The 25902-nt window shown below is 45.1% G+C and overlaps 1 protein-coding gene across 2 annotated transcripts in view; it reads right to left on the minus strand.

Moving 5' to 3' along the window:
* Positions 1-12281: 12281 nt before the first annotated feature.
* The window catches only part of VIRMA (vir like m6A methyltransferase associated), a 36427-nt gene continuing 22806 nt past the window's right edge, over positions 12282-25902 (minus strand). Inside the window, exons 15-25 of one of the 2 annotated variants that reach the window (XM_040432054.1) lie at positions 22236-22485; positions 21928-22145; positions 21059-21191; positions 19126-19275; positions 18872-19032; positions 17623-17719; positions 17045-17208; positions 15385-15716; positions 14911-14976; positions 14296-14436; positions 12282-12766 (exon numbers count right to left, since the gene is read on the minus strand). In XM_040432054.1, the coding sequence (XP_040287988.1) occupies positions 12609-12766; positions 14296-14436; positions 14911-14976; positions 15385-15716; positions 17045-17208; positions 17623-17719; positions 18872-19032; positions 19126-19275; positions 21059-21191; positions 21928-22145; positions 22236-22485 (1870 nt within the window). In that variant the 3' untranslated portion in view covers positions 12282-12608. The remainder of the gene's footprint in view (positions 12767-14295; positions 14437-14910; positions 14977-15384; positions 15717-17044; positions 17209-17622; positions 17720-18871; positions 19033-19125; positions 19276-21058; positions 21192-21927; positions 22146-22235; positions 22486-25902) is intronic. The other variant, XM_040432055.1, reaches the window with a different exon arrangement.

The raw sequence follows: 25902 nt of genomic DNA on the forward strand, positions 1-25902 counted from the left end.
TTTTTCAGGATCCATTGTAACAATGCCTAAAACGGACAAGAAAAGAACGTGTTCTATTTTTTGGGCGGAGCTACGGAACGGACATACTGATGCGGACAATATGATCTACCCCATCAAGTGAACGGTGTAAAAAAAAAAATATAGAAAAATGACACCAAACAGCTTTTTTTGTGACTTCACCTCCCAAAAATGAGATAAAAAGCAACTAGAAAGCCAAATGTACCCCAAAATGGTGCCAATAAAAACTACAGCTTGTCCCGCACAAAATAAGCCCTCACACAGCTCATTTAACAAAAAATTTAAAAAGTTAGCACTCTTAAAAACCATGAAAGAAAATTACATGTTAGAAAATCCAGATGCCGCTCCTTCCCTTCTGAGCCCTGGCTTATCCCCAAATAACAGTTTACGACCACAATTGGGGTGTTACTGTATTCAGGAGAAGGTGGGTAGCAAATTGTGGGGGATATTTTCCTGTTATCTTTTGTGAAAAAGAAAGTTTGGGCCTAAAGCACCATTTTGTTGTAAAAAAAAAATGTAATTTTTCATTTTCACACCAAAGTATAAAAAATTAGATGAAACAGCTGTTGAGTAAAGTGCTCGCTACACCCCTTAAAAATTCCTTGGGTGGTGTAGTTTACAAAATGTGGTCACTTTTTGGAGTTTTCACTGTTGGGGTACCTCAGAGTCTCTTCAAATGCAACATGGCGCCTTAAGACCTTTCCAGCAAAATCTGCCCTCCAAAAACCATATGGCGCTCCTTGCCTTCTGTGCCCTGTCGTGTGCCCAAACAGCAGTATACGACCACATATGGGGTGTTTCTGCAAACTGCAGAATCAAGGTAATAAATATTGAGGTTTGCTTTGTTGTTAACTCTTGATGTGTTCCAGGAAAAAATTTATTAAAATAGAAAATCTGCAAAAAATTTGACATTTTGACATTTCACCTCTCTTTTGCTTTAATTCCTGTGGATTACCTAAAGGGTTAACAACATTTCTAAAACCAGTTTTGAATAGTTTGAGGTGTGTCATTTCTAAAATGGGGTCATTTATGGGTTGGTTCTATTAAAGAGCCCGTCAGCTCCTGGTCTTACGGAAAAGACAGAAAAATCCAAAGGGTGCTACTAGAGCATCTCAGTTCTTTATTAATAATATGGCGTCCTTTTTTCTGTAAAGACCAATTTAAAACATTATTTTTAGCTCAAAATGAGTACAATGCAATAATAAATAAAATTGCCCCCAAAGGTGTACATAGCTTTTTATAATTTTATTCGGTTCTGGGGAAGCTAGGTGACAACTTATAAGGCTACCACTACAACTCCTGCAAGAATTGTCCCCCAAAAGGCAGAGTCATTTAGAGATTCATAATACCATTAAAGGGGTTTTCAGAGACTTTTATAGGTTATCGTATCTCATCAGTGGGGGTCCAGCTGTTTGAGTAGTCACCGGTGCTCGAAGTAGCACCGTGCTCTTCTCCAGCTTTGCCTACGTCAGTGACATCACGTTCATTGGTGACATGGCCTAGGCGCAGCTCAGCCCCATTGAAGTGAATGGGGGTGAGCTACGATATATGCCATAAATGTGAATACTGCTTCAAGGTTCTCCCACCAGTCTCCATATCCCAGCAATAATGGGGGGACTGGAAAGGAGTAAATCAGCAGATCACAAGACAGAGCAGCAGAGTGCATGCACAAAGATTTGTACTGTAGAGGGACCCCAGGATGAGCACCTGCAGCCCCTCCGTCCATCACAGTTGCACACCACTGAGTGAGACTATCTTATAACGTACGCAGAGAAATTTTACACAGTGATATATAAAGTGTGCAACGATATCAGATTATTTACAGCATGGACATAAAACTATCATTACCGATTCTGTTAAAGGGCATCTGTCAGCAGATTTGTACCTATGACACTGGCTGATCTGTTACATGTGCACTTGGCAGCTGAAGGCATCTGTGTTGGTCCCATGTTCATATGTGCCCGCATTGCTGAGAAAAATGAAGTTTTAATATATGCAAATGAGTCTCTAGGAGCAACGGGGGAGGTGCTGTTACACCTAGAGGATCTGCTGTCCCTGGAACCGACGCGCCCTCTGTTTGACAGGGCCAGGCAGTGAAAATGTCATCACACCTGGCCCTGTCAATTAAAGTGCAGAGGGCACAGCAGTTGCAGAGAGAGCAGAGCCTCTAGGTGCAACGGCAATGCCCCCGTTGCTCTTAGAGGCTCATTTGCATATATTAAAACATAATTTTTCTCAGTAATGTGGACACATATAAACATAAGACCAACACAGATGTCTTCAGCAGCCAAGTGCACAAGTAACAGCTCAGCTAGTGTCGTAGGTACAAATCTGCTGACAGATGCCTTTTAATGGCTAAGGTTATACAAACATATTATGCTCCTGTATTTAGGTACATGAGGAACGATCTGAGCCGACTTCAGATCCAGTGTAAGAATTACAGAAGTGGCTGTGAGATGGTTTGTTCTCTGGAATCCATAGATAAACATGAGAGAGAATGTGAATACAGTCGTATGTCCTGTATAAACGCTGGTGAGTTTCTAATAAGTTATCAATATTTAAGGGGTTATAACCTGAAAAACATTTATCTCCTATCCACAGAATATGTGGTAAATGTAATATTGCCGGGGGCCCACGGCTGGGACTGTGTTACAAGCAGCAGGAATTTGCCTATTGTCTCATCTTCTCCTGTTTACCAACACTGTTTAGGGCAGTGGCCATGCAAATACCTTACATCTGAACTCTGGTCAGATGGTCACCTTGCTCTGCTTGGTTCATTTAGGGAGACATTTCGATTGGTTGGCCTTCCTTTAAATGATCATGCTTTCTGCTCTTTAGTTGCAGGGTATAAGTAAGCTCTGTGCATTTTGTATCCAGAATCCATAGTATTCCTCGTATGCTCTTCCAAGCCCAGATTTGTGTTGTGTTCCTGTAGTCCTTCTAGGCCGCCCAGCGGTCAGCAACCTTCAGCACTCCAGATGTGGTGAAACTACAACTCCCAGCATGCTCTATTTACTTCTATGGGAGTTCTGAAAACAGTTAAGCAAGTGTGCATGCTGGGAGTCATAGTTTCACCGCAGCTGGAGTGTCGAAGGTTGCTGATCTATGTTCTAGGCCCTTCATTGCTGATAGTCTTGAAGTTCGTTGTTTTCCTCTGGATTCTCTAATAATTGTCTGTCTGCTGAGTTTATTTTTTTGTCTCTGGCTCCTTGACCCTTCTTGTTGTCAGTGTCATTTATGTTCTGTTCAGCATCATTCATCCTCTGTCCACCTGTATACCATGACCATCTTCTGTCTGTTCATTGCCTATCATCTCCTTCATCCATTTGTGCTGTCATCCTTTGCATTCATCATTTCATTCCTCTCCTCTATCTGTGAGTTTACTTCTGTATATTAGTTATCTGCCAGTGTCACTATATGCTTTAAAATATTATTTTGCGGCCATTTGGTGGTTATATAATTCAGCCCTACTGTCCTGGGAGTATCTGAGAGCCAGGAGACACCAATATGACAAAGGAAAGAGGACTACTATAGGTGAAGTCCAGTTTTGCTGTCTTGTTAACCTTTTGCCTACCGTCGCATGAATGGATACTGTCAATCTGCAGTGTATTGGACTTGGTTTTCCAATGTCAGTGCCGCAGACCTGTTTTTGGTTTAGCTCCACTGGACATGTCCATACTTGGCGCAGTGTGGAAAAAGGAGATTTTTGTATAACTTACCAGTAAAATCTCTTTCTCGCTCTTCATTGAGGGACACAGGAACCGTGGGTATAGCTATGTCCTCTAGGAGGCGTTGACACTAGATAAAGCTGTTAGCTCCTCCCCTGGCAGCTATACCCCCTCCAGCCTGGAGAGAGAGCTTAAATTTGTGTACAAGCAGTAGGAGAAGCAAGCCAACCAAAGAAAACACATGGAACACCAACCATGCCAAAAGGACCCAACAGGGTTCAAACCAGCAACTGCTCAACTGTGGTAGAACAACAAAACTGGGTGGGTGCTGTGTCCCCCAATGAAGAGCGAGAAAGATTTTACTGGTAAGTTATACAAAAATCTCCTTTTCTCGCCCATATTCATTGGGGGACACAGGAACCGTGGGACGTCCAAAAGCAGTCCACAGGGAGGGAAAAACCACAGACCCATGGAAGCAAGCGTCCCGGCAGGCATCTAAGAAACTGCCGCCTGCAAGACCATGTGGCCTAAGGCAGCGTCCGCAGATGCATAAGTATGCACCTGGTAAAATTTGTGAATGTGTGCAAGGAGGACAAGTAGCCACCTTACACAACTGAGCAGCTGAAGCGCGATTCCTCCGAGATTACTGCAAAAAATGCACCAAAATGATACGCAACTAACAATACTAGCTAATTACTCAAGCCGATGTTAAAAGCTGAGAACTTTGCCAATATCTTCCAGTCAGGAACATATCGGAGCCCCTCATGCACCACGTCACGGTGTCTCAGCACGCATGGGGTCCTACCACTCAACTGCCCGTGATGTGTGAACAGGGTCTGAATCAGTGCTAGAAACCAACTCACAACCAGATTCTCTCATGCCTCCATAGTGGTATCACCAATGCACTGTGAGGTAGGATAAAGCTGTGAGCCGCCCCCACAACAGACCATGTGACACAGAAGCTACCAGGTGCAAAAGAATGTTACCAACAAAATAAAGTGGCACATTCTATACACATAAAGACAAAAAAACTCACTGAAAAAAGTGGCCTAAACGGGTGAAAATGCTCCAAACCCAGACACTGTAGCGTGTCTATAACGCGATTCCTCCGAGCCCAAGATGCGCCCACCGCTCTGGTGGAGTAAGTCGTGACACTTAAGGTCGGAACCCTGCCTCGGGCGCGGTATGCTTCAGCAATTGTAGACCGAATTCAGCGTGCGATTACCACCTTGGAAGCCGCCAATCCCCTTCGAGGACCCTCAGGAATGACAAAAAGGGGATCCGTACGGCGGAAGGGACCGGAGGCTGCTAAATAGATCTTCAGAGCTCTGACAACGTCCAATGGTGTAACTCAGTTTCCTTAGGGTGAAGGAGATGGGCACAGTGAGGGAAGGACAATTCCCTCGTTAATATGGAAGTCAGAGACCCCTTTCGGAAGAAAAGAAGGGACAGGCCAGCGAACCACCTTGACCCTATGAAGAACCAGGAAGAGTTCTCTGCAGAGAGCGCCGCCAACTCAGACACCCGTCTGATGGAAGTGATAGCGACCAGAAAAACTACCTTCCAGGACAGGAGTGGGAGAAACTCTCCCACAAGGGCTCCAGGGAAAGCCTGGAGCGCTGAGAGGACTGAACTCAGATCCCAAGGTGGTAAAGGAGGACGGTATGGAGGAACCGTATAAGCTACTCCCTGAAGAAGGTCCTTACAGGCCCCAGGGAACCTGAGAGCGCTGGAAAAGGATAGAAGGCGACGACGCCTGACTCTGCAAGAACTAAGGGCCAGACCAAGGTCCAACCCTGATTGTAGAAAGGACAGGACTGTGGGGAGAAAAAAAATTAAGTGGCAGAACATTTTGGCTTCCACAGAAACCCAGGAAGGACCTCCAGGTCCTGAATAGATCCTGGACGATGCAGGTTTGCGGATGACATCCGCTGAAAAAATCTCTTCGCATAGAATGGCGGTCTTAATAGCCATGCCGGCAAACGAAGAGACCTAAAATACTAATGAAAGACCGGCCTCTGCGAAGGAAGGACATCTCTGAGTGGCAGTGACCAGGACGTCCCCTAGAAGGAGACGGGGTCGGCGTACCACGTGCGACGGCCAATCCCCAGGGTGACTAGGATAGTCGGAATACCCTCCATCCTGATCTTCCGTAGAACTCTGGGTAGGAAAGGGAAGGGGGGAAAACGCAAAGGAGGGAGAACCCTGCCAAGGGGAATCAGGGCGTCCACGCAGCATGCTTACGGATCTCTGCTCGGGAGAGAAAGGTGGGAAGCTTCCGAGACTCGAAGCCATCAAGTCCACGTCCGGGTGACTCCAACACAGACAGACCACCTCGAACACCTTCCGCAGTCCAGGAATACAGAAGGGAGAGGCCGGCAGCCGAGGGGGAAGAAGAAGAAATAGAAGGGTGTTCCGTACCAGGAATGGAACGTCTATCATCGCGGCAAGACGTGACAGCAACCCCGCTCCGTCTGGTGTGGGGAGTCTCGCAGTCTACCCCTGGAATGGGCGGTGGGAAGTATGATCACCAGAGGGCTGACGTGACCTAGACATTAGTGATGTCTTAAGAGAGAGGCAATATACAGTGCTGCCCATAATTATTCATACCCCTGGCAAATTCTGACTTAAAGTTACTATTATTCAACCAGCAAGTAATTTTTTGACGGGAAATGACATAGGTGTCTCCCAAAAGATAATAAGACGATGTACAAGAGGCATTATTGTGGAAAAAAAACATTTCTCAGCTTTTATTTACATTTGAGCAAAAAGTGTCCAGTCCAAAATTATTCATACCCTTCACAAACTGTCACAGTATGTGGGAAAATCTAAAGTTCTATACCATTCCAAATAGTCCAAGCTGTTCTAAAGCATCCTAATTACGCTGATTAATTGGGAACAGCTGTTTTAATCAACTCAACAGGTGAAAAACAGCAGCTCTCTGCAGTTGGTTTGTGGACAGTCATGGCTAAGACAAAGGAGCTCAGTGAGGACCTGCAGCTGCGCATTGTGGCTACTCACAAGTCAGGAAAGGGCTACAAGGCCATTTCTAAATGTTTTCAAGTTCCAGTGGCTACAGTGCAAAGTATTATTAAAAAATGGAAGATGTTCCGCACTGTGGAAAATCTTAGAGGACGTGGTCGGAAGCCAAAAGTGACACCTGTGCTGGCCAGGAGGATAGTTAGAGAGGTGAAAAAGAATCCAAGGATCACCACCAAGGCCATCCTGGTGAATCTGTGCTCTGCTGGTGGCAATGTCTCAAGGCAGACAATCCAACGGACACTGCACACTGCTGGGTTCTAAGGATGCAGACCAAGGAGGACGCCACTTCTCAAGATAAGGCACACAAAAGCTCGCTTGGCCTTTACAAAAGCTCATCTGGACAAAGAAGAAGACTTCTGGTCTTCTGTGTTATGGTCAGATGAAACAAAAATGTTATTGTTTGGTCACAATGATGTTTCCTTCATTTGGCGTAAAAAAGAAGACGCCTTCAACCCAAAGAACACCATCCCCACTGTCAAACATGGTGGTGGGAACCTAATGTTTTGGGGGTGTTTTTCAGCCAATGGACCAGAGAACCTAATCACAGTAAACGGCACCATGAAAAAAGAGCAATACATGAGGATTCTCAACGACAACATCAGGCAGTCTGCAGAGAAACTTGGCCTTGGGCACCAGTGGACATTTCAGCATGACAATGACCCAAAACACACAGCAAAAGTGGTGAAGAAATGGTTAGCAGACAACAACATTAACGTTTTGGAGTGGCCCAGCGAGAGTCCAGACTTGAATCCAATTGAGAATCTGTGGAGGCTGCTAAAGATCAGGGTGATGGCAAGAAGACCCTTAAACCTGAAAGATTTGGAGCTCATTGCTAAAGATGAATGGGCAAAAATACCTGTGGAGACCTGCAAAAAGCTGATCTGCAATTATAGGAAGCGTTTGATTGCTGTAATAGCCAATAAAGGCTTTTCCATTGATTATTGAGAAGGGTATGAATAATTTTGGACTGGACACTTTTTGCTCAAATGTAAATAAAAGCTGAGAAATGTTTTTTTCCCCACAAATGCCTCTTGTACAGCGTCTTATTATCTTTTGGGAGACACCTATGTAATTTCCCGTAAAAAAAAATCACTTGCTGGTTGAATAAAAGTAACTAAGTCAAAATTTGCCTGGGGTATGAAAAATTATGGGCAGCACTGTATATACAGGTGACACACCCAGGACCAATGGGAAGGATTCACCTGCAGAAGGAGAGATGTGGAGCGCCACATCCCACCAGCCGGGTACGGAACTCTGGAATAGAAGGCCACTAAAGTGTGGCGGGAAGAATTTGCGCCTGTTATTAACCCCCTAGTGCCCTGACACCAGCGATCCTACATAGAGGGGAGCCTCTCCGCTCCCTTCCCTGTTTGTCCGCCGATGCATGCCCCCGGTTCGCAGCGGGGATGGTCGGTACCAAGCATGTTGCGCACGGCCGGGGCGCAGAGGGACCCCGAGCGAGAGCGCATGCCGGCGCTCTCACTGTCCAATACACTCTGGTTTGCTCCCTGATCCCCACCGGCCAGGGGAGTTCCCCGGACTGGAAACAGCACGTCTGGAATGCTGCGGCGGCCGGCATCGCTCGGGCGTTAACCCCCTCCAGAGCAGCGCTTCTGGTGCCCGCTTCAGAAAGGGCAGAATCCGGTGGTAGCCACGGTAGGGACCGAGAGGGCAGCGCGCTCATCTGAAATAAGCCCTGCGCATGGTCCTCCTATTGACACTAGAAAAAAACTGAAGCTCTCTCTCCAGGCTGGAGGGGGTATAGCTGCCAGGGGAGGAGCTAACAGCTTTTACTAGTGTCAACGCCTCCTAGAGGACATAGCTATACCCACGGTTCCTGTGTCCCCCAATGAGTATGGGCGAGAAACTGCATGTAAATATTCAGCAGCCGCATGAACGGCAGAGAGGACTCCCATTGAAAACAATGGGAGGCGGTTTCAGCGATGGAGACATGCGGCTTTGGCAAAAATCCACCATGTGAACATATCCCTTATCTATGGAGCCTCAAGAAAAACCCGCCTACCTGTTTGCCCCTAGAAATCTTAGAAATCTGTTGTTTTTTTTTCGGAGAGTCATGTAACCAGATATCTGGTCATCAGGGTATCGCTAAGATGCATAACTTCGCCGGACCCCCATTCTAGTGATTGTAGTGGTCCCAGCAATCATACCTTTGTTATCTGTCCTGTAGATAGGTGATGAATGTTTTTGCCGGACAACCCCCTAAATTTTTCATCCATTCTTAGTAAAGTTCTATGTGACCTTCCTTGCATTAGGCTGCCCTGTCCAGTTTGAGAGAAGACATCTGCATAGCCACCTGGCAGTGTGTGAACATCGGAGCCGGGAATGCCCCAATGGCTGTGGCTATCTCATCCTAAGTGCTGAAGATTTACAGCACAACTGTACAGCGGAACTAAGGACAGAGCTTGAACTACTCAGGTAATAACCTTTACACTCACACACACAAAAGAGAGACCTCAGTAAATACAGTACAGACACATTACATATGATTAACTGATCCAGAGTTACATCCTGTGCTATCGTCTATAGCTGCATTCACAATTCTGCAGATGTCAGAGCTGAAAGCTCCCAGCATTCCTTGCTGACCTTCTGTCAGCATAGAGCGTGCATCAGGGTGATCTTAAATGAGAAACGTTTTTAGGTGACCTAACAACCTTAGTGTCACGATGGGTGGTGCGGTGTCAAAGGGTAAAGGGGATCAGCCTGGCCAAAAGGAGTAATAAGGGAGCAGGTCACCTCCTACCGCATCCCTAATCCTCTCCCTGACTCCTCACCGTATGAGCGGACTCCGATGGTAGGACGACTCATACTCAGGATTCCTAGAGACCCTAAGTCGCCCTGGTAATCCCTCACCAAGGAGCAGGGAAGAGACGACCTGTTCATCCCAGTCATGGAGGAACAGGAGTCTCTATCTGAGGCCAGGCTACAAGGAGAGGGGAACACATACAGCATATGGAGATGGCAGGTAAGCGAGACCAGTAACACACTTACCTGCCACAGACACACAGACTGGAACCCGTCCACAAGTGCTGGTGTCCACACCAACATTAAAGGACACAGCACACACCACACAGGAACCCAGGACAGCCATAGCTGCAATAAACATAAGACACCATAAAAAGATCTTCTATGACCACAAGGGTGGCCCTCACTGGACAGATGGCATATAAAGACCAGGAGGATAGCTCCAGCATACACCATGGCTGGAGTACCCCCCAGCTTCAGGCATCCAGCAGAGGCTAAATAGCCCAAGCAGCCGCACCCACACACACATAAACCCAGTGTTAAAACACTAGGAAGGGAGTTAACCCTTCCAACACCAGACAAGGGGAGGAAGCCACTTTAAGGGGAAGTGCACACACAAGCATGGAAAGCTACACATTGCCGCAGGCAACAACATGCGTGGCAACCATGTCACAGCAATCACCCAGAAGGCCGAGACACTGCCACCGCATGCACACACAGCAACACGTTGCCGCGGGCAACTGCAAGTGTTGCAAAAGTGTCACAGCGCACACCTTAGGTCGTGACACTTAGACAGCTTTTTGCTTGCCAGATGATTGGCGGCATAATTACACAGGACAGGCATCAGGAATGAGCATTCATACAGACTTTCATTCCCAATAATTGCCCAAGATAATCTGGCCATTTAAATGGGACCTAAAATGTTTGAGGACAGCCCAACTGTAACCCTATCTCTCTCTCCAGGGAAAATGAGGTTGGATTTTAACCCCCCTAAAGGCACCTTTGCACAGGCCGACAGTACAGGCAAATATTGGGAATGAACCATTAGGTCTCGATAATTGCCTGCTACTCAGAGGAGTTGAGAGAGCTGCATTTACATACTGCAATCATCTCTTCTGTTTGGGACCGACCCAGAGCTGTCTGCATTCTGCTATTTATACCTATTCAATGCAGTTGAACAGACATTTATTGGGGAGTTATGACCCATTTTACGGAGAAGAAAACAGACTGTGTAACTCGGAAATATCCCCAGCAAATCACAGGCAATACACCCAACAATCTATTATTGTACTATATTTTCCACCGTGTTTAGGGTGAGAGGTGCATGACGTGCACTTACTGTACTTATATCTCTTCTTTAGATCTGAAATGATATGCAGAGTTGAAGAAGCAAAGCAAGAGATGGAATCCAGACTTGACTCACAGAGACGACACATGGTCCAGAAAGAGAGCGTGCGCCAGGCTGAGATAGAAGAGCTGAAGGTATTGTACATTCATACTGAAGCACATATTCACATGAACATCAACCTATACAGGAAAATGTAGTTCGGAGGGTCTCCCCACTGCTGCGAAGCCCCCCACAAACATTTCACTGTCGGCCAAACCCATAGTTTTCGGCAGGTTATTAATATATCAATGTGTATGGAGGCGTTAACCCTGTGAATGACAGTCTACTAGACTTGTTTGATGCTGGATCAGTGTGTGCTTATGTGTTACAGAATAGCCACAGGTGGTGACTACAGATGAGGGAATCGATTCATACAGATCAATTCGTCTTATCAAGATCTCTTTACCTGTGAGGGGCTGTCCCCACCGCTTGACTGACGTGACATCTCACCTGGCCCAGACAATCTCGGGCCTGCACCGCGGCTTCAAGTCGCTGCCCAAGAGCGGAGGCAGTTTCCACTGAGACTTAGAGCAGGGATACAGGTGCGAGATTGTCATGGCCAGGTGAGATTCCAGCCCTGTCAATGAAGCGACAGGGGGAGCTTCTTCCGCAGCAGGGACAGCCCCTCAAGGTGAAGACCTCTTGCTGATGAGCTAATCGACTTAGCTCATCACTAGTGGTAATGTTTAGTGTGGATTGGTCTTTAGGTGCGCTAACTTGCCTCTAGTCTTATATGAAAGGTGTAGGTAAGAGTGAATGTGGAAAGCTGAGTAACCTCCTCTAGTCTCATCCAAGACACGTGAAGTGAGTGGTGTACGCGACATTGGACCTAAAAGGGCATTTTATCGGCAGATGGGCACTTAGTTTAAGGTTTATATGTATATTTTAATTACTATTAGGACTACGATTGTAAACCCTTCCTGACTTGGATTATTCTGTCAGGGTCAGATGTCACGGCTCCTATCAGATGTGCAGACTTTGACGACTTCAGAAAGACATCATCGGCAGGACCTGGAGCAGGCAAACCTGGAGAAGCGAGAGCTGATGGAACTTCTGAAGGGTTTGCAGCGTGAATACAGAACGAAAAACAGCGATGAAATACATAAACCTACCCAGAGGATAGGTCATCAGTATGAAAAAGTTGGAAAACCGCTCTAAGTCGAGCTTTCTCTTCCTGGTTTAGCACTCTTAAGCCTGTATTTTAATGTATACAGCCATTAATGAGGTCTATAAGGAACAGTGTGTATGCTAGCCCAAGCAGATTATAAATGGTTGACAAAAATGCATGAAAGAATTAGTTTACATTGCTTCCCTATCCAAATTGTATGTTTTTCTTAAAGTGTACCAGATTTTTTTTTTAATAGGTACCCTCCAACAGTTTGGAAAAAAAGTGCACATATTCATATAGTTAATAGAAGCTTATCAGAGACAAAATCTGATACTTCATCAGTTTATTTAAAAAAAAAAAATTAAAAAAAAAAAAAAAAAAAAAAAGGAAAAATAATGAACCAAAGAAATAAGACAAAACACAGAAAAAATTACTATACTGTACATAAAAATAAAATGTTTTGCACTTTGACTTGGAACATGTGTATCAAAATACATTTACTATCAGGCCCAATACTAGACGGTGCGGCAGTATCCCACCAGGTTGTCCATTGGTCCTTCAGTGCTGTGTCGCTTTCCAGTCTTTCCAAATATTCACATATATAACATGTCCAGCAGTGCTCCTATCTGGTGAAGGAACGTACGTGACGTCCTCTGCTGCCATTTCCCCCCAGGAATTTACCACGTGACGCATTTCCACCGCCTGCAGTATTAGTCCAAGATGGTCCAAGACCACCACCGCGGCCCCTGGCAGCTCGTTCACGAGGGTTTGGACGGTATCCTAATAAAAAGGCATACAATAATGTTCAGTGTGATAAAGCAAAAATGAAGTCGACGTTAATCTTAGAAAAGGAGGAAATCATGGAAAATGTTCTGAGCAGATGTAGACGATGGGCAGGCTCTGACACAAGCTTTTTTCACATTTTTTGTAGGTTTCCGATATGGGGATCCAGTCGTTTTGACAGAGAATGGGACAAAGTGCACAACTATTCTTTAAAAGATGACAGGAACTCCCAACGAAATCTGACGCACAGCCCATAAGTCAGAGGGGTCCATCGGCTCTATCACATCAGCCATGAATGGAAGCCAGCCATTCAAATAAATGAGCAACCATACAGTGTGTGATCGGGCCGAGTCCTCCTGAGCAAGAGCAGTTCTTTCTTAGTGGCTCTCTCATCTGAAAACCCCAGCCTTGAGCCTTAATAAAGTGCACGTTCCTTCAAGAAACAACCCCTTTAAGTTAGAATATTAAAGGGGCTGTCCGCATTGTCTTCCCCTGCTTAATCTCTAACTTGCTCTGCGCAAGTGGGGAGCACTTCAACAATTGCGGAGTGATGGAGGCAAGAACCGTGCAATGTATTGTGTCCATTGCACTTCCTGCCTGTGCCGAAGGGGCATACAAGCAATGACTTGTACAAGACTGCACATATACATCTGCAAAATAGCCAACCTCCTTAAAAAGAACATATAATAGGGCTCAGCTGGAGGGGGCATAGGCATCTCATGTACAGCATAAAGTCTCACCCAGATGTGCTCCTGTATCTTCCTGTTCAGCTGGATAATGTGCATGCAGCTGAACAGGAAGAAAGGGGAGCACATCCTGTCAAAGAGCCAGCAACCCATCGGGTGGTCATGTGATCACAGCAGAGATCACGGAAAAGGCGACGCAACAGGAAGGCAAGTACTTCTCAAACTCTCTCGCTTCCACAGATTAGGTGAAAACCCCTTTAACAGTATTTCTATGGGAGACTGTGGGATGCTGTTCTTGAGCTCCTAGAGTGAGATGCGGCTATTTTATTAAAAATCTTAAACTAGATATGACTCTGGGCCACCGTGCCCTAGAACGTCAACTCTACATCACCTATGAGCTGGAGCAGATTAGCACTGTAAAGTTGCTGGGCCGCAGGACGCCTGTGCCCCCTCCTGCTCACTTTTCTGAAGAGTGTAGAAGTGCAAAAAGTCTCACATTTTTTTTTATATTTATGCAAAAATAGTTTCTCCCCAAGTGTAGGTATTCCTATAGGCATGACCCTACACAGAGTCATTGCAATCTGGGTGCACTCCAAAAATGATGCAGAACAGAAACGAGGTACGTAATAAAAATTCATATGTGGTTTATGTCACGTGTATATGACAATGTGCCCACAGAAGCAAGAACATATGCTAAAAGAGTGTCCTTTTGGCATATGTTTTCGGTATAACTATTCTGCAAAGTAAAAGTCATGGCGAGAAATTACATTGAAACAGAATTTAAAACAATCAACCAAACAAAGAAAATAGAGATCGACATTTAGAAAGATGTTTACGCACCTACAGAGCTCTGCCTGAGAGAAGGCAGGGGACCCCTATCAAAGTTGCTTTGCGCTCCTCTGCTTTCCACGTATGTTCCTCGAGGGGCGGCCTGAGCAGTCCAGTTTAGGACGCGAACACCTTCACGACGACTGTAGTTAACTAAACACAAACGGAAAAGCAATGGAAGAGTTAGAATTGCAGCAAGCAACATCCCATTACTAGCGAGCATGGCTAAGGATAATATCACATGGACAAGTGTGGTCCAGGAAAAACAGTCCGCGCGATGACCACGTTTCCCGGACTGACTGCGGCTTGTCTGACCCAAACTCACTGCATCACAGCCTGACCTTGGCTCTACGGTCCTTTACTAAAATCATGCTATGAATATGGGACTGTAGAGCCGTGGTCAGGCTGGAACTCACAGCTTCATAGATCCCTAGGATGGAAATGACGAGTTTGCACTATGGCAACCTGAGGTGTAACCACGTTAATGCTTTTTCAGCAATACATTTACAGTATCACGAATGCTTTACAAGTGATATATAAGGAATAATACTCCTATGATGCCGAGAATCAGTTGATCGACTGACCCCCTATGCAGTGTTTAACAGACGAGTATATATGTATACTAACCTTGATTATAGTATCTATGGCAAAATGGGCCAGTGGAAGAGGTGCGATCTACGGATTGCTGTTTTCCTTAATAATGACAAATAAAATACTGAAATTTTAGTGGAAGCCTTTGGTGTCTTGGACTATTCGTTATTGTATTACATCGATAAGTGGAAGGCTATCCCAAGTCAAGCACAGAGCAATTGGAGAGGTGCATGGAAACAAACCTATCTACCTATTGCATATATATATATATATATATATATATATATATATATATATATATATATATAGGGGCTACGTAGCTACATTTCGAGATCAAAGCCCAGAAGAAGCACCTTGTAAGTATGCGATCCTGCTGTATGATAGGGTTGCACAATGCATGTCACTTTGATCCACTGTACAGAAAAATATCACAGTGCAGCCCGGGTGTAAACCTGCACCAAAATAATTAGTAAGCCAAGTTTACAGGATGGTTAAATAAATGCAACCCACCTTTAGGAGCAGGAGGAGTGAAGAACCTGCTCTGACTATGAAATGCCCCTCTGCCACCGCGGTTTCCTAGAAATCCACCACGAGATGAAATCTTCTGGGTAACTTTTGGAGGTCTCTTGGGCAGAGGTATTCCAACTTGAGGGACAACTTCCTTACGCTCAGCAGCCACAAAGTCATCCACGTGCATGGAAGGAGGGCGGCTGGTGTTCTGCTTCCTTTGTCTAAAGAGATCGTGGGGGCGCATTGCCTGTCCAAATCCTCCTCTGCCCCTCCCACGTGGCAGCGGCACAAAGTGGGCTCTTTTGGCTGGTTCGATGTATTCTGACCTACCACTGTTGAAGGAAAGGAGGGTGATAAGCAAGACAACCAAGTAAAAAAAATAATAATAATCACTCACATTAGCTAAGGGTACTTTCACACTTGCGTTGCTGGATTCCGGCAGGCAGTCCCGTCGCCGGAACCGTCAGCCGGATCTGGCAATCTGTATGCAAACGGAAACCATTTGTAGATGGAGCCGTCTCACAAATGGCATTGCAATACGGGATCCGTCTCTCCGGAAAAACGGATCCGGTATTTATTTATTTTTACATTTTTAAAGGTCTGCGCATGCGCAGAACAGAAGACCGGATCCGTCAATTCTAATACATTCCAATGGAAAAAAATGCCAGCATTCCGGCAGGTGTTAAGGATTTTTGTCCGGAGACAAAAATGCAGCATGCTGCGTTTTTTTTTTCTCCGTCCAAATACCATAAAAGGACTGAACTGAAGACATCCTGAACAGATTGCTCTCCATTCAGAATGCATTAGGATAAAACTGATCAGTTTTTTTTCCCGGTATTGATCCCCTAGGACGGAACTCCATACCGGAAAACTTTGACGCAAGTGTGAAAGTACCCTAAAAGTCATCTGATGAGCTTAAAGAGTACCCGTCCTGTTTTAGTACATAAAACTATTCTGGAGCATCACTTCTAAGAACTCTGCATTGTGATGTTCCTATGTTATTACTCCTGAAAAAAAGAATGATTAGCTTGTCAACACTGATGGCCAGTTCGCAGTGTTCGCCCGCAAACACATGCGATCTGCCATCTTAACTGACATGTCCGGCGAGGCACAGGTAAGTCCTGACCTGTGCCTGTGCACGAGACGGTCTGAAATGAAATGCGGTCTCCGGGAGCAGGCAGCTCAGAGAACAGCCCAATGAAGGCCTCCGGAGGCTGTTCTCGGAACTGCCTGCTCCCGGTGACCGCATTTCATTTCAGACCGGCTCGTGCACAGGCACAGGTCAGGACTTGCCTGTGCCTCGCCGGACATGTCAGTTAAGATGGCAGATCGCATGTGTTCGAGGGCGAACACTGCGAACTGGCCATCTCTACTTGTCAACTTCCCTTGTTAATGAGGTGTGTCCCTACAATTTGATGCTATTCTATTAGTGCTTACATGGTCAGACTGTGCAGGGACATGCTCTCTGACAAATGGAAGTGGTAAGGCCAAACAGTCATTTTATTTATACATTTGGCATAATGCAGGTGGAGTACAAGTATTTACTGAGACATGTCATGGAAGTGGACAGCCATCTTCATTCATGTACAACCTATGCAATAAACCTTTGCCATCTACCAGCTGATATCTTGGCCACCCAGGATATGAAATGAAAACTCACCTGGTAATAAACGTCTCATGTTTGTGCTTTCCTAGTTTGAAACCTTTAGATGTTTTCGTCCGACCTGGTGATGAGGGCTCCAACAAAAAGGATTTCTCCAGCTCTGCTCGCAAGTCAAAATCACTGCAGCATTTGCCAGAAAGGTCAATTAAATCCACTTTCACCTAAAATTTTAAAAAAAACAACACAGACCTCATACTGCAGCTCCATTCACGTGTCACAGGAGTGTGATGATCTCTATACATTACAGTAAGGCTATGGCCACGGGGTGGAATTGGATGCAGAAAGTCCGCTGCCTTTATAAGTGTCAGCGAATCAGATGTCATCCACAAGCCGTGGCAGTATTGCAGGCAACGTGACATGCGCTATTTAAAATCTGCAGAATGTGAATTTAGGTTGTGGATGTGCGTTACAGATTTCACTCTTTGCTACGTAGAAGGTGAAATCTGCGGCAAACCTGTACCATTTTCCCAACAAAATCCATACCATTTGGTTTGAGTTTTGCTGCAGCGGAATATCGACAAATCCCGCGTGGGTTTGCCATGTGTGGAGATGCTCTAAAAGGGAAATGTTCATACCAAGTCCAGGTCAACATCTGCTTCTTCAGGCTGGAATGGTGAAAATGAAAAAGATTTCAGCTGCTCGTCCATCACATCTGCTAGAACGTACACAGTCCTACAGGAGAAGAAAGACGATGCCAATTATTGGACAGAACCGATGGCTTCAAAAGGGGTTATGCCATAAATCATTTTTATACCAAATTCCTGGAAATGTTAAAGTAATTTAAAGCATTTCTATAGCATAAACAGACACTTATTTATCTTTTTTTTGTCCCCCTTGTGTAGCTGGGGCAGGCTCTTAGCAAAATGAACCTCCTTCCTCCCTGGCAACTAACAATATAGTCCCTTCTTACTTCCTTGAAGAAGTCTTCTATACCGCCATACAGGGCAGAAAGATATTGCTATTGGCTGTGAACAGAGGCTCACTATTCAGAGAGTGACTGGGCATGTTGTGTGACCAGCAGCACTCCGATCAGTAGATGGATGTGCACATTGCTATGCACTTTGACCACAGGTGGCGCTATACTACATGCCAGGGGTCAGCAACCTCCGGCACTCTCGCTGTTGTGAAACTACAAGTCCTAGCATGCTCAATTCACTTCTATGGGAGCTATGAGAACAGCCATGCAAGCGTGCATGCTGGGAGTAGTAGTTTCAACACACCTGGAGTGCCAAAGTATACTGATCCCTGCAAAAACCCTCAGCTGCATGAACTGCAGCGTGGAAAGCAGTTTCAGCGCAGATTAGGCCCAGTTTTCGGCACTAAAATAGAGTTAAAACCAGTGCCAAAAATCCTCCATCTGAACATACTCTCAATGGCAGAACTATTCAGTGGATCGTGGCATGTTCATGTTTTATGGTCTATGAAATTAAATATATAATATATAAGAATATATATAATAATAATAATAAATCATATATAACCCCTTTGGGTTGGTCATAAATGTCAGATAGTTGCAGCCGACAGCTAACACTTCCCACTACTCCACTTATGGAGAACTTCTGAGCAGCTGTCCATCCCTGTTTAAAATGCTATTAAAATACTTGAAAAATACAAGGTGTTTTACAATCTTTTAACCGAATAGTGTGAAAGAGCAAACAAAGCTTATTCTTTGTTACTCAACTCTATAGACTATTACTGTATGCTTTCCTTAATCATTTTTTACAATTTCCAAGATCTCTGATAGCAGTCAGGGAACGGTTTGCTTCCAGAGGAAACATATCTGTCCTAGTCATGTGGTGGACATCCTGGACTCCTCAATGTTACCTGTTATTGAATAGGTTCTGCAGGGAGTCTCCTGCTGGCAGAACTGTCTCCACGTCCTGCTCACTTAATGGCACGGGCTCCTTTGCATTCTCAAGTATCTGCCGGAATCCGACCACATTGTCCAGTAAGGACTCTAGACTGTCATCTTCCTTGGACTGCTCCTAGGAGCACACAGGCATCAACATAACCAGTATTGATATTATAGAAGCAGCTCACAATAGAGGAAAGAGAGAAAAATAAAATCCTAGACTTACCAGAACAATTTTCTCCAGGTCCAGCAGCAGGTTCTGTGCAGGGTCATCCTTGTTGAGCAGCAGGTGCTTCAACTCCCCAGCGCTGAGACCAAGAGTCCTTGTGTGCTGAGCACCGTCCACTTCCATTATTCCTCCATCTTCTCCGCATGTCTGCACAATGACCACCAAAGGGTTAAACCAACATTGCTGTGACTTCAAATATTATTTGTGCAGCCATTTTGTAGGCTCTTCATATTGAGGATTTATTCTCCGGATCGGTCATTAATATCTGATCGGTGAGGTTCTGACAACCCGCAACCCACCGATCAGATGTTCCCTCCAGCAAGGACCTAGCACTGTGAATGGAACAAGAAGCAAAGCTCCGTTCAAAGTGTAGTGGCCGTACAGGGTTACTGCAGCTATTTTCCCATTGAAGTGAATGGTAGCTGAGCTGCAGTAACCCAGCACGGCCACTACACTTTGAACGGAGCTGTGCTTCTTGCTCCATTCACAGTGCTAGGTCCTGCGCTGGAGGCTGCAGGGAACAGCCGATTGGCAGGGTGCGGGGTGTCAGAACCTCACAGGTCAGATACTAATGATCAATCCTTAGGATAGGTCATCAGTATTAGGAACCTGGAAAACCCCTTTAATTATCTTCAACCTGTGGCAAAAACTACAATTCTCAACACGCTGTGACAGGTGACAAAGTCTACAAGCTCCATCCCATATAATCATTTACGCACACTGGAAATCTGCTACATAAAGTTTCCAGCAAGACGGTCAGGTCTGATTTATTGTATTTTCCCAGAAGATTTGTTACCAATGGCTACATAGTGACAGGCAATTGCATGTGAGAAAAAATATCCCACGGGGATCTGGATCATTAGGATACGTCATCACTTTGTGATCAGTGAGGTCTTACCTTTGGGAACCCATTGATCCTCAAAGGGCCACAGTGCTGTGGTTCCATCCAAGGGCTGTGGACCCTTCATTTTCAGAATCATCGGGGTCCCAGACGTCAGGTCCCCACCAATCAAAGTGATGACATGCCCTAGCTCTGTGATGGCTAACCTCTGGCACTCCAGCTGTAGTAAAACTACAACTCCCAAGATGAACACTTGCTTGGCTGTTATCAGAACTCCATCGAAATGAATAGAGCATGCTGGGAGTTGTAGTTTCAGCACAGCCGGAGTGCCGGAGGTTAGCTATCACTGCCCTAGCTATATGCGGTTATTTCCTAAGATAAGAATAAATGGAAGTCTATAGCAAGCCAGTCTCTGCATCGGTATACTGTCAGATTCAAGCGTCCTTCTATTTGGTTTTCAGGCCTTCTAGAGAGGAATCAGAATTAACGATGCAAATATTAGAAGTGTCCAAGAATGAGCTCCCCCTCTATTCTTCCAGCTTCACCCTCTCCTCCTCTTTGTTCAGTTTCGGTATAGACAGTCTTGAGGCTATTACACCAAGAAGTGTTGCTCGTATAATATTCAGGGATTAAATTGGTATTCTCATCGCTAGGATATGTCCATTATCTGATAGTTGTGGGTCCAACCGCTGGGACCCGCACCTATATCGAGAATGGAGCAGGCAAAGTGGTGGCTGGAGGACTCCGGTCCGGCCACCACCAAGCGCTCTCCACATAGAAGTGAATATGAGCGCACCGCGCATGCACGGCCACCGCTCCCATTCACTTCTATGGAACTGACAGAAATAGCCTAGCCAGTGCTCGGCTATTTTCGGCGGCCCCATAGAAATGAATAGAGGGCGGCTGCGCATGCGCGGTGCGCCCTCCACAACTTTCAGGACCTATCAGACAATGGGGGCATATCCTAGCGATATGCACCCATCGTCTCAGATGAGAAAACCCCTTTAAAGGCTGATGTTCACAAGACTTTCATTGATCACAATTCATTGTAGGTCACCATTACTGAAGGGGCTACAAAATGTAACTTGCCATTGGATCAGAATTCAGTATCTGCCGCATGAAATCCAAGAACGATGAGGCCGATTCCCCAGTGTCTTTTCCAAACCCACAAACTATTCGCTTCAGGAGCAGGAAGAGGGCAGTGCCGTGTTTCCTGAAGGAGCTAAGAGAAGAAAAAAAACAGACCAACCTTTAATGCAATCAATTATTTCCATTACCTATAGTCAATAAAAATTTAGGCAAGCTCCATTTACACGACCATATGCGTTCTGTGGACCGCAAAAGGCAGATACCGGCTGTGCGCATCCTGTACTGTTCGTGGGCCCGATTGTTTAAAATGCCTATTTCATGTTCTATCATTTGTAGCACAGCCGTACAGATGCGGACAGCGTACTGTCTGATTTTTTTTTGTGGCCCCACAGAAATATATAAAGCCTCGTGCAATACGCAAAAAAAATATGTGGATCGGACGCAAACTGAAGTTTGCTTGAGGTCTAAGGAATTAACCCTCCTTTTGCTTCTTCATGGAAACACAATGCAGTTTTTAAACTGGCCACTAGGTGTCAGCCCTTACGCGGATATAAAGTGCAGCCATAATGTTAGACAAATTGAAGGGTTATGTAAAATCGTTCCCGTAGTACAGTTTTAGACGCCGGTCTTAATAAAGCTGTGGATCCGCCGCAGTTATGTAGAGGCACCGGCCTCTACATAAACTACTGCGTATCCACCGCCGTGTCTAAATGTAAGACAGCTTTCCTGCTGTCTTACATTTAGACCATTTTATGCGCCTAAAACAGAAAATTGCTTGCAAAGGTGCCCAGCATTTTAAGAGTGGTCCATCTATGGCATTCATAGTGTGGTAACTACCCCCTCGCCTCATAAGTTCCCATTTCTGTTACCTCTTCAAATAGAAGAAGCCAAAATCATGCTCGGAGAGGAACATCATAGTCCTGATACAGGTGAGGAGTGTACTGTAGCTGCTGTCACTGTTCGCTAACGTTTCCATCAGGCAGTCACAGATGGAAGAAAGATGATCTTTGCCCGGTAAGGAGTTGCAAAGTTGATCTACTTCCGATGCTGGAGCTTCTCCTGAGCTCGGCAGAACGAGGGCAATGTCCTAAAAAATTATTTAATTTAAAAAATCAATACAGAAGTAGAAATAATCAGGAGAGGAGTTGGGGTTCTTGAAGAGTAATGGAAATGGTACCTGGTCACAGAGGTACTGCACAATGGAGGCCACGTACTCTGCGCACTGCTGGTGGACAACATTGTCTCCTGCAGATTTCATTAACGTCAGTAGCTCCTGGAAAACTTCTGAATATCGCTCGTCGCCTTTCCCTCCGTTAATAAGGTGTAGAATTGCTACTTTGCAGGCTCGGTGGGCAGCCAAGGAGTCGAGAAGAGCGAGAAGCCGAGCTGTCTGACCCGTGAACTGCTTCTGCTTGTCCTCGCCGGCACTGAAACAGGTGGCATCACATTCATTTCCCAGACTACAGCGACTGTAATCTTAAAAAGTTACTACAAAAGTTTGCAAATTTCAAGCAGAAGAACAACGTAAGGTCACGAACTAAAGGTACTTTCACACTTGCGTTTTTCTTTTCCGGAAAAAAAATTGAAAAAAATAAATGCCGGATCCGTTTTTCCGGATGACACCAGAAAGACAGATCTGGCATTTCAATGCATTTGTAAGAGGGATCAGGATCCTGATCAGTCTTACAAATGCCATCAGTTGGCATACGTTTTGGCAACGGAACTGCTTAATGGATCACCCTGCCGCAAGTGTGAAAGTAGCCTAAGCCTTCAAGACGCCTACTACCAATGGGGTAATAGCTGACTAATGGATTCTCTCAATAAGGCTCTGTTTACATTTATTTATTTATTTATTTTTTAATCCAGTCTGGGATATACCCTGAAAAACACTTCTGCTGGCAGCCAAAATATAGGCAAACCGTGGTACAAATTGACCAGTGACTCCCACTAGTGGGGTCAATCTGCATAAAAAAAAAGCATAGCAGACTACGCTACAGGGAAAAAATAAAGGCATGCCAATGCATCCAGGCCCAGCGTCTGGCATACACTGGACACATGGGGCCTATATGGAGATGTTCCTCGTATGATGCTTTCCCCACGCATACACCAAATGTGTACTAAAGAATCAAAAACAGACCCCTAAACTCTGGGATATGTGCTCTTATCGTTGTGGGAAAACACTTCTGAATGATGCAGAAAAATGTAGAATTAAAGGGGTATTCCCATCTTAGACAATGGGGCATATCGCTAGGATATGCCCCCATTGTCCGATAGGTGCGGGTCTTACCGCTGGGACCTGCACCTATATCGAGAACGAAGCGGGAAGCACTGTGGCTGGAGGACCCCAAATTTCCCGGGGTCCGTCCACCACCAAGAGCTAATCCCCGCCTCTCCCAAAGAAGTGAATGGGAGCGTGCCGCGCATGTGCGGCCCATGCTCCCATTAATTTCTATGGGGCAGACGGCAATAGCCGAGCCAGGGCTTGGCTATTTTCGGCGGCCCCAGAGAAATGAATGGAGGGCGGCTGCGCATGCGCAGTGCGCTCTCCTTCACTTTCGGGCTCAGTTCTCGATATAGGTGCGGGTCCCAGCGCACCTATAAGACAATGAGGGCATATCCTAGCGATTTGCCCCCATTGTCTGAGATGAGAAAACCCCTTTAAAAGGGGTTTTCCAAGGATCAGAAAAATAAGACTGTTTTCTTCTAAAAACAGCACCACACCTGTCAGCAGGTTCTGCATGGTATGGGGAGGAGCAGAAACAACCCATGGACAGGTGAGGGTTTTTTCTGGAAGAAAGCAGCCATATGTATAATTCTCTTTATACAAGTAACTGCCTTCCTTGAGCCATAACTTTTATATTTTTCCGTTCACATAGCCGTATGTGGCCTTTTTTTTTTGCAGTTGTACTTTCTAAAGGCACCATTTAATATTGCATACAATGTAGTGGGCAGCTAGAAAACAAAATTCCAAATGGGGTGGAATTTGGGAAAAAAGAAAAAACTATTCCTTCACGGTTTTATGGGTTTTATTTTTACAGTGTTTTATATGCGGTAAACTTGACCTGTTCTCTTTATTCTCTGGGTCAGAAAGATTAGAACAACAACAACAACTTAAGGCCTCATGTACACGACCGTATGTATTTTGCGGTCCGCAAAAACGGATCTGCAAAAAATACGGATGACGTCCGTGTGCATTCCGTATTTTGCGGAAGGGAACAGCTGGCCCCTAATAGAACAGTACTATCCTTGTCCTTAATGCGGACAATAATAGGACAGGTTCTATTTTTTTGCGGAACGGAAATACGGCAACGGAATGCACATGGAGTAACTTCCGTTTTTTTGCCGACCCATTGAATGGTTCCGTATGCGGTCTGCAAAAAAAAAAAAAAGGGACACAGAAAGAAAATACATTCGTGTGCATGAGGCCTTATATAGTTTTTGTTATGGGAGGTAAAACCTGCCAAAAATTAAAATGAAATTGAAAAACCTAAAATTGTAATTAAAATAAAGTTTTAACATTTTAATTTCATCTAATGTCTGCAAAATGCATTCCAAAATTAAAAAGAAAATTCAATTTCTCCATTTGTAAGAATGGAGAAATAAATAGCCTTTTTCATTTTAAATTTCCACTTTGTCAATTAATTCTCCTCTTCCTATAGTGGGTTTTTCATGTCAAAATCATAAATCAAATGAAAACACCATGTAGAAGCTGAAAATGGTAGATTGAGATTTCAATTTCATCTCTTGCCGGCATTTTCCCTGCCAAAAGTCAAATGAAAAAGAAAGTCCATTTGAATTTTCATTTTAATGTTGTACCATACCAACATTCAGATTCATTTAAATGAGCAGTAGTGGGCGTGGTGCAGAATGCAAAATGTTGTTTAATTCCTGACTGACCAGACAGTGAATCTGTTTGTCCACTAGAGGGCACTGTGCTTCTCCACATTTCCAACAGCTAACACAGGATCAAGTTTATCATTCCAATAGATGGCGCTGTGATAGTGAAATCTTAGTATTGTGCCGAATGCATAGGATAAGATTATGAGTCTCAGTCTAATAGATGGTGCCCTCTTTTTAACCCCTTAGGCCCCTTTCACAAGGGGGGGGGGGGGGGGGGGGTATTCCGCGCGGGTGCAATGCGCGACATGAACACTGACCCATTCATTTAAATGGGGATGTGTACATGAGCGTTGTTTTTCATGCAGCACTTGTGCGTTGCGTGAAAATTACAGCAGGTTTCACGCAATGTAGGCCCCATAGAAATGAATTGGGCTGCGTGAAAATAGCATAGCATCCACAAGCAAGTGTGGATGCGGTGCGATTTTCACACATTGTTGCTAGGAGATGATGGGGATGAGCAACCCCGGACCCCATTAAAGTCAATTTACTGTATTATTTTCCCTTCTAACATTGTTATAAGGGAAAATAATAGCATTCTTAATACAGAATGGTAACTAAAATGTCCATTGAGGGGTTAAAAATATACACTCACCCCATCCACTTGATCGCACAGCCTGTATAGTCTTCTCTCTTCTTCCTGCAGGACCTGCGCTGACGTCAGCGCAGGTCCTGCTGAAGATAGAAGGTCCTTCTATCTTCATTCAGCAGGACCTGCGCTGACATCATCGCGCTCACCACGTGGTGAGCGCGATGACGTTATCGAAGGTCCTTTTGCAGGTCCTGCAGGAAGAAAAAAGACGACGATACCGGCTGCGCGATTAAGTGGATGGAGGTGAGTTTTTAACCCCTCAATGGACATTTTAGTAAGCATTCTGTATTAAAAGGGAACCTGTCACCTGGATTTTGGGTATAGAGCTGAGGACATGGGCTGCTAGATGGCCGCT

The sequence above is a fragment of the Bufo bufo genome, chromosome 5, assembly GCF_905171765.1.
Source record: "Bufo bufo chromosome 5, aBufBuf1.1, whole genome shotgun sequence".
Taxonomy (NCBI): Eukaryota; Metazoa; Chordata; class Amphibia; order Anura; family Bufonidae; genus Bufo; species Bufo bufo.